The sequence below is a fragment of the Nematolebias whitei genome, chromosome 7, assembly GCF_014905685.2.
Source record: "Nematolebias whitei isolate Nwh7 chromosome 7, NemWhi1, whole genome shotgun sequence".
NCBI classification, from domain to species: Eukaryota; Metazoa; Chordata; class Actinopteri; order Cyprinodontiformes; family Rivulidae; genus Nematolebias; species Nematolebias whitei.
Window position 1 is genome coordinate 45,330,511 of NC_056504.1, and position 9,403 is coordinate 45,339,913.

At 37.9% G+C, this 9,403-nt stretch overlaps 2 protein-coding genes across 2 annotated transcripts in view; both read left to right on the forward strand.

Moving 5' to 3' along the window:
- Positions 1-9,403, forward strand: part of LOC119412855 (ephrin type-B receptor 2) — a 169,036-nt gene that overhangs the window by 74,112 nt on the left and 85,521 nt on the right. The gene's annotated exons all lie outside the window — the stretch shown is intronic.
- LOC119412070 (ephrin type-B receptor 2) overlaps positions 1-9,403 on the forward strand; it is a 41,453-nt gene that overhangs the window by 30,840 nt on the left and 1,210 nt on the right. Inside the window, exons 10-13 of the mRNA XM_037679047.1 lie at positions 4,235-4,450; positions 4,856-5,005; positions 7,156-7,349; positions 8,119-8,274. Of these exons, the coding sequence (XP_037534975.1) occupies positions 4,235-4,450; positions 4,856-5,005; positions 7,156-7,349; positions 8,119-8,274 (716 nt within the window). The remainder of the gene's footprint in view (positions 1-4,234; positions 4,451-4,855; positions 5,006-7,155; positions 7,350-8,118; positions 8,275-9,403) is intronic.

Here is a 9,403-nt window from a genome sequence, read left to right on the forward strand (position 1 = left end):
ATATATATATATATATATATATGTATATATATATATATATATATGTATATATATATGTGTGTATATATATATGTATATGTATATATGTATATGTATGTATATGTATGTATATGTGTGTGTGTGTGTATAGACGGACGGACGATGATATTATTATTATCATCACCATCAATATTAAACATTACAAAATACAGCCCATAACACTTTTATGACCCATTTAATTAAATAAAATACTTTTCAAGACTTAAAAGATATGTATTTATTAAAAATGCATCTACCTGCATGTTAGACATATTTGCCATCATTCTAGGGGTAATGGTGAAACAAAAACAATTTTTTTTTAATCTAAATGTTTTGGTATGGTTTAATCTGCTCTAATTTCTGCCTCTACCTTTTCATGAAGAGCAAAAATGATGCCTGACTGATTAAAATTTATATGTATGAACTTTCTTCCAAAACATAGTATTTTTTTTTATATTTTTTTTGCAACCTATGATAAGCGATGAGTTCTCTTTTTAATGTGATAAGATTAAATACGGGATTGTAAAAGTGACATATCGTAATTCAAATATTTTTTTTTTTAAAGTAAAACGTCTAAATAAAAACCAAGAATATTATTTGACTTTGTCATAGTGATAGGAATTTGTTTAATCAATACTTTGTATCATTTGATTAAAATAGGAGAAGCCATTCTGGAAAAAATATTTCCTATTAAAATCAGTGACTAAGTACAAACACATCCGTCTACTGAGCACTTTAAAATAATATAAAATAAAAACAAATACGGGTATTATATCCTGATGCGTGCTCATACGGGTATTGTTTCTCAAATATAAATGAGAGAAAACTACATTAGAAACAATTTGTAAGCTTGTTTTTGACCAAACGACAAGCAGATCTGTGCGGCTTAAAATTTGTGTACACACTTTTTTCACTAATTATTTTTCAAGTGGCTAAATTAATATTTAAATTCAACAAGCAACAGCCAGGAATTAGACAAATGTGTAAGAGCAATTAGGACCTATACTTTTACCATAAAGGCAAAGTTATGTGATGTCCAAAACAGTTGTATTGTTTCCCTTTCCTAATATTTTAGCTTCAAATTATTATAGAGCGAGAGGTATGTGGTTTATTTTGTTCAGGGCAGAATGATAAAACATACTATTCTCAAAAGGATTATAGACAGAAGACCTACTGTATTGACAGACCTGATGTGTTGTACTTTCTTTTTTATGATTGAATATTTATACAAAGTTTGGGAAGAATTATATAGTTTAAGTTAAGAAAAAAAACTGCAAAACATATTCAGTGTAATTGTGCTTTTGTCGAAATTATTTTGTTAGGCAGCATTACTAACCTTATCAGTACACAAAAAAACAAACTAACAGGAGATATTTGTTAATATAATTTGCTAAACATAAACATATCGCATTAAAAAAAAACTAATCATGTTTGAGCTCTAATTTGCTAACATACATTCAATTCTCTGAAATATTATGAGTAAAATATTTAGGAAGATCTGCTGCCAACAGGAAACATGAACTCCGTCTGTCTGTCACAAACTGGACTGGTAGTCCTTTTAGGAGTTAAATGAAAACAATGCGTTGTGTTTGCACTGTGGCACTGAAATGTAATTAAATCCACGGTATAGACAGTAACTGTGAATACAATGGGAAATCATAGGATTTCATGACCTGATTAAATATTTACTTTTTAGACAGTGTAAAAAAAAAAAAAGCCCACAGTTAGTGTTGTTGCCTGAAAGCAGCCTGCGCACCTTTTAATTGATTCCCACCAGCGCTGCTTCCCCAGTCAGTGTTAGCTTCCTCCTCCAAGACGACATCAAAGACTTTGTGGACATAAAAACTCCTGTCAGCTCGCTGCTGAGACCGTTCAGAGCTCGATTTGCATTCTGCCTCCGACCTCGGAGACACAAAGCATCAGCGCTTTTTGGAATTTGATCTGGTGTTGAAGGCTGTGTACATGTAGAGATGTTTGCTCAACATATTTGACATCTTTTTTTTTTGTGTGTGTGTAAAATGTAACAGTGGCAATTACACTACAGCTGCTGACGGTGTCAAAGCTTCTGAGCACAGTTTGTATCTTTTGACTCGATTGGTGGTTGTTTTGTTTTTTTATAATAGTCACTGAAGTGAGCACTGAGCTGCCCTGCTAAGGTTTTGGTATCACAGCTAAAGAAAATGTGCTGGGTATATGATATATGGAATAACTTTAAGCTTACATATTAAACAGAATGCCTTGATCGCATTAGACTCTTACTTTCAGCATCTATGGATAGTTTTTCAGCAAACTTGACCTGAAAGACAACAGAACTGCATTCAATAGCGTATATGCAAACATGAGGCTTAAATCTTGTGCCAATGTATTTTGTGAGAAAGTTTTTTTATGAATAATGCATTCTATTAAATTGCTGTGATACACAAGGATGAGCAGCTTGGCGCAACGAGAGGCACCCACTCGACTAATGAGCAGCAAAGTGTTTGAAAGGAAAACAGATTGGAGGAATGTGACTGTGCTCAGGTCCTTTCTTGGCTGCTTTACTCGTTTCCCCTATTAGACTTTATGTCTGTCCACACTCGGTCTCATGCTCTCAGGCTCCATTCTTCATAATCTCCTGTCTTCCTGACGTCGCGGTGGGTGGTGGGGAGAGTGCAGGTGTGCCCAGTTGGAGGCACAGCTGCACCGCTGCTCCAGACACTAGCCGAGCTTGGGATAAAGCCTTCACCAAATTGGCTCGAGGAACAGCTGTACACAGACAGCCAGACCCAGCTTAGTCTTGCCTAGTCCCACTGAGGCCAGTTGGGCTCAAACAAAACCTGCTGGTGTCCAGCTATTTTTTTTTTTTTTTTGGTAAACTAATACTTTAACATAACTTTCCTGGTAGACCTATACTTGTTTCATGTAGGTATTATAGTTTCAAACTATTTCTTAAACATAATTTTAATAAAGGAAGTGACGTTTTTGGAAGAAATTCACATTAAATTTAATTCAGAAGAAAAGTTTCTAACTCGAAACAAATGGTAAATGGACTGTAATTATATAGCACCTTTCTGTCTTATCAAGATACTCAAAGCACTTTACACAGTCTGGGTCCTCATGTACCCATTCATACAGCACTCTACTAGATCTATACACTGATGGGACACACATCAGAGGCAACGAGGGGTTCAGTGTGTTGCCCAGGGACACTTCAGCATGTGACTGTTGGTGTAATTGAACCCCCAACTCTTGCAATGAAGTGCAACTGCTCTAACCACTCAGCCACAGCCGCCCCACAAACAATGCTCAAACTATTACTCAAAACTCAAAATATTACAGTTGATTTAGATAAATGGCTGTTCTCTTACTTTTTAAATCTTAATTATGATGTAGTTTTCTTACAAAGACATTCAGAAAAACAGTTAAGTCAGAAAGTGTAGTCAAGCCATTGCAAAGTCATTATTAAACAAGACAACTTGGCTGACAATCTAAAAAGGCCAACATATGGCAAACAGTTTGGCACTCATAGGCCACCCCCGGTGGGAATCAAGCTTTTGACTCTTTAACCCATCCATATGGCGTAATTGTATGTGCTAGCATGCATATGAAGAGTAAAATAAGCTCCTACAACCATGGCTCAGTGGTTCTACCTTGAAACTATAATGTACTAACAGTAGTCTGAAAAATATTGATTCAAACATTTACTTTTATGCATAACACACATAAACAACTAATCCTATGGACTTCTCAATGCTGTCTTATAAAAAATACTATAATAATAATAACATTATGCTATTAACAATATTTTCAATATTTTATAACAGTCTACCCTAAAAAGTCAAAAGTGTTTTAGGGGCGTTGAGGTAAAGTTGCTGCAACTACGTAGGCAGCAGAAATAGATATATACTTAATTAGCATATTGATAATTTCATGCTAAATAAAGTAAAGGTATAGATGGAGTTACAGCTGAGCCATTTAGAGATATGAACAATTTATTAGTAACTAAATATCTAAATGTGATTGCATCAACTCAAATAGGTTTTTAAAGGATCAAGCAATGCCAGAAGAGGAAGTTTGGCATCGCGTTCTTGCATGTTGTCTAAAATCAGAGCACTTCAGTTACTGTAACAAGCTGGACTCACTACAGTTAAATAATATCACTTGACCCCTAAATATTGAAGTGCTTTTTGTGATGAAACTCTTTATGTAATGAGTAATCCAAATATTTGTTTTACAGCAAAATGACGGGCAGTTCACGGTGATCCAGCTTGTTGGCATGCTGCGCGGCATCGCGTCAGGCATGAAGTACCTTGCCGACATGAACTACGTGCACCGTGACCTTGCTGCCCGAAACATCTTGGTCAACAGCAACCTTGTGTGCAAAGTCTCAGACTTCGGCCTCTCGCGCTTCCTGGAGGATGACACATCAGATCCAACTTACACTAGTGCTCTGGTATGAAATGTTTAAGACTTACCTTCACACACCTGTTCACTTTTTCTGGGCCTGTCAGTTTACTAAAAGAAGTTTTAGGTGCTTCTTTTTTTAACAAACAAGAACTTGTTTGACACTTGTATATTCCCCTTTAATGTTTTTATTATTTAAGGGTTAAATCAAACAATGAACCTTTGTGTTTCCCATATCAAGCCAAATATCATCCCCTCATTGGTTCTCCTTTTCTTTCTTCTGTAGTATTTTATATACTGCACTTTCCTCCCATGGGTTTTGTTTTATCCACCTCCCAGTTTGGATTACTATCAGTATTGTTACTGTGAGCAGTACCTGTCTCCAAAGCCAGGATTCTGTCACGGTCAGATTTCGGTCTCACCTAACTTGCTTTGGTTGTTTTTGTGTTCACAGGGAGGGAAGATCCCGATCCGATGGACCGCTCCAGAAGCAATCCAGTACAGGAAGTTCACCTCCGCTAGCGATGTGTGGAGCTACGGGATAGTCATGTGGGAAGTCATGTCGTACGGAGAGAGGCCTTACTGGGACATGACCAACCAAGATGTGTGTGCTTAACATGCCTATTGTTGTTTTCACAGAAGCTGTTAGGTTTTTTAGCCAAGGGGCCACCCTCAAACAGTTCCACACAAATCCTCTCCACAGATTTAGTTCTGGATCTCCGTTGTTCATTAACGCCTCACATTCCTCTGAGACAAATTTAGTCATTGGTATCTGCTTTCTCTTTGCTAAACACATGGGTTTTATATGAAAATTCCCCACACACTCACCACAGAGACCTAATCAGATAATTTGAAATGCACAGCAGTGCTCAGTGGACAATTTCTGCTCTTGACTGAAGCCTCCATTTTATATCTCCCTCTGGGTAGTGAAGGAGAGAGCAAATTATGGGGAGAGAGATAATGAAAATAGTTTCAAATTGAAAGTGAGAACACTAATGTGCTAAGAGGGACGAAGGACCTCAACAGTTATCATATTAGCAGCTCCAGATAGTGTTTCTGCTCCACCGGGGTCATCGTTTGGAAGTTTTGTGAATAAGATTAATCTGAGTCTGAATGGAGCTTTTTAATGACCCTGATAATGAGCAGGGGATTGTGCACCCTCTTCACAAGTATCCCTGGGGTTGTTCCTCTTTGTTAACTGTGCACCACCTCTGTGTACAAATGTCGACATTTCTGTAAGGGGCCATTATGGAGCGAGAACATTAAACACACTGGTGGAGTGCAAGTGGACTTAACACAAGTGGCATTTTACGACTCCTAAAACCAAAACAAATATAGTGATCTGTGTAATATTTCCCTGTTGGATCACATCAGTACACAAAACTGGAATGTACATTTAACTCTGGTGTGTATACATGCTAGTCATAGAAATACGGTAGTCCCTCATTTATTGCAGGGGTTAGGTTTCACCCCCCCCCCCCCCCCCATGATAAGTGATAAACCACGAATAAGATATACTATTTACTTTAGTATTTATACTGTATATATTTTAAGGCTTTAGAAACCCTTCACAAACTCTTGCAATGTTCTAAACTCTTAAATCTACATCATTTTAACAACATACATACAGCACTGTATATGTAGCTACTAAATTTTACCTACCCGGCTCTGCAGAACAAGCTTCAGCTGGATTACCAGCCACGTGTGTCCCACTCAAGGCTCTTCGCGGGCCGGTTGAAACAGATGAAATAAGTCCTTTTAAGCTCTGGATGGATCACCGGATCATTGGCCACACGCGTCCCGCTCAGGGCTCTTCGTGAGCCGGTTGAAAGAGATGAAATAAGTCCTAATGGGCTCCGGATGGAGCGCCGGACCTTCAGCCATGTGCGTTTGCTCGGAGGTTCACGTGGGCGGGCTACCAGCTCTCAAAATTCACCGATGGGTCTGGAAGTCTGGTTCTGCTCCGGGGGCTCCGATCAGACCAAAACTTTACTGTACCTCCTGTTTTTTCAGCTGAAGGAAATGGGGCTTCTGGGCTGGGCCCTGTTGCCTTCTGGGAAATGTGGTCATTATAAGCAGGAATACAGTGGAGGCTTACAGAGCGAAAACTACAAAATGGTCACAACTGTTCGAAACTTTTTACTTTTTCGTTAATCTTTTGCTGTACAGTATCTAGTTCTTTCCCAATCACGTGCGTAATATCAATTAATTATTTTATTTTTTTTTGTCCAGTATTATATATTATGGATTGTACGTTCACAAACTGCGATAGAGCGAGTCCACGAAAGTTGAACCACGAAGTAGCGGGGGACTATTGTACTGTAGTTTTCTTTAGAAATATCACAAACTCTAAACCAACAGATTAAATGTCACACTTCAAATGTCATTCTAAAAGTCACTGTATGATGTGTTCCATCACAGACACAATTCTCCTTCAAACTCTATGAGAAGTTTTTATTATCACAGAATTAAAACAGAAAATAAAACTCTTAAAAACAGTTTATATAAATGAACATAAAATATATGTTTGCCTGCTTTCTGTCACATTAAAAACGACACCCTCAGTTTTTTCTTGTGGACCTTTTGAAAAGACCCAAAACAAATTCTGATGCGGTGTTTTATGATGTTTTGTATTTTTCTAAAAAAACATGAAATCAGTATATCCCCTAAAACTGGGTCTTACACTGATTTGTCCTTCAGTTTGTCTTTTTATTTGTAAAGTCTCATTTAAGAATTGTGTATTTGTCTCCATAGGTCATCAATGCCATAGAGCAGGACTATCGACTGCCCCCGCCTATGGACTGTCCCAGCGCACTGCACCAGCTCATGTTGGACTGCTGGCAGAAGGACCGCAACAACCGGCCCAAATTTAGCCAGATTGTCAACAATCTTGACAAGATGATCCGTAATCCCAATACATTAAAGGCCATGACTCCATTATCTTCAGGGTGGGTAAAATGTGGGCTGTCGATCAAATTCGGATCATGTCCTCTTTCCATTCCTTTCTTTTAAACATTCCATTATATATTTGTCTTTGTGGATTGACCTTTTAGTTTAACATCAGTTTATAAATTATGAATAACATCCTGAAGTGTATGATGCTCTTGGGTTTTTGTCTGTGTGAAGGCTTTCCATAGTTAATGTGAAATTCGAGTTCTTGCGACAGTGTCATCAATGGCACATTTCACATTTGCCAAACAGCCTCTCTTGTTTCTCCTGGCGCCAAGCGGTTACGTAAATTAAAGCCTTTTGGTTTGATTGATCCAATCCTTCCCACGAAATGCTTCAGGCGAATTTTGGGTTGAAACTGTTTTCAAAACAGAGCGTTTTCAAGCATTTCTGCTCTGGGTGTTAGTTTGCTCCAAGAGCCAGAGTTTTTTTTAATTTTTTTATATAATTTCTTTTATCCTTCTCTGCACTTTCATTTGTGCCAGAGTGCAGGATCACGGGCCAGATTTTCCACAGACACTGAGTGGATACACTGGCTCCCTGAAGACTATCACCTCATTTGGAAAATACCCTTTATGAGAAATCAGTTTGGAAAATATTTTTTTAAGGATTAGGCTTGCGGGATTTTCTAAGTTCAGTCCAACATTCTAAAAGTGTAACATAATAATTCATGTTTGAATCACATGCAGGTGGTCTGAGCTGACTATGATATTAGAAATCTAATTTTGTATCAGTATTTCTAATGTCTCCTGCTTGTCTCCCCTTCAGTGTCCATCTCCCTCTCTTGGACCGCAGCATCCCAGACTTCTCCACCTTCAGCAGCGTGGATGAGTGGCTGGATGCCATCAAGATGGGCCAGTACAAAGAAAACTTTGCCAATTCTAACTTTTCCACATTTGATGTGGTGTCGCAGATGACCATGGAGTAAGTAATGATGATGCCTTGCATTTAAATTTGATAACTATAAAATTTTTTTTTTTTTAAACGAACACAAGATCTGGTTTTCTGATTCCAACTCTACAGGCTTAGCAGGGACAGGGCTCTGCCTTCGGCCTGGTTGCAATTTTCAGATCATAATGATGTAGCTGGGAGGCTGAGCAGCGTGCATAATAGCTTGAAGCTTCACAGCAGAGTTTATCTGTCATGTGTTTAACAGGACTCCATTTAACTTCAATTTAAAACTTAAGAAGAAACAAAAAAATACGGTTGGCATCTGAAAGAATTGAGAAAATGTATCGCATGTTTAGAAAAATGGATAAAAATCAGTTCATGTCAGTGGATAACAACATTACAAGAGGTCTGAGATCAGCCTACAGGGATTTTTAGCTTCAGTTCTTTTGACAAAACAGATGGCAATGTATAATCCAACAAATGTGATTACTATTGGGATTGAGCAGAAGGAGAGAGAACTTTATTTAGTGGATAAGAAACTGCTCAGTTTGCAGATGCTACTGTTTATGTTTTGAAAGATGTTTCACTAAACTATTAAAATTTGTGTTTATCTGTCGTTATAAGCCTAATTTTCAGTTGCATTAGGTGTGTGGGCTCAATGGCAAGACATTACTCTGGCTTTCAAACTTTTTGTTTGATTTCCGGAAGAACGCCAATAATCCAGGTAGAAAAATCTAACACAGTCAGTTTGTTTGGTGGCTCCTCAGATTGAAGAAGTCCTTTGGATGAAGGAAGAAACGTCTCAAGCAAAAGAAGAAACCGTCCAGATGACCTGACTGAACATTGTTGGATTTTTACCTGGATTATCGAGCATGAACTTTGTTCTAACAAAGTTGTCAGATTACAAAAATAAAAATTTAAAAAATGGTTGACACGTTTCATCTTTTATCCAAAAGACTTCGTCAGTCTGAGGAGCCGCACTAAACTCAGTCTATAGTGGAGCAACCAATTTGCTGGTGACGGCCAAAACTAGCTGTTCACATGATACAGGAGGACGATCAACCTAAAGACCGATCATTAATGCCCTGATGGCCGCTTGCTATTCACAGAGGGCTGAGTGATACTAGCAATAACAGCATTGTAAGAAGGTGACAATTGGACA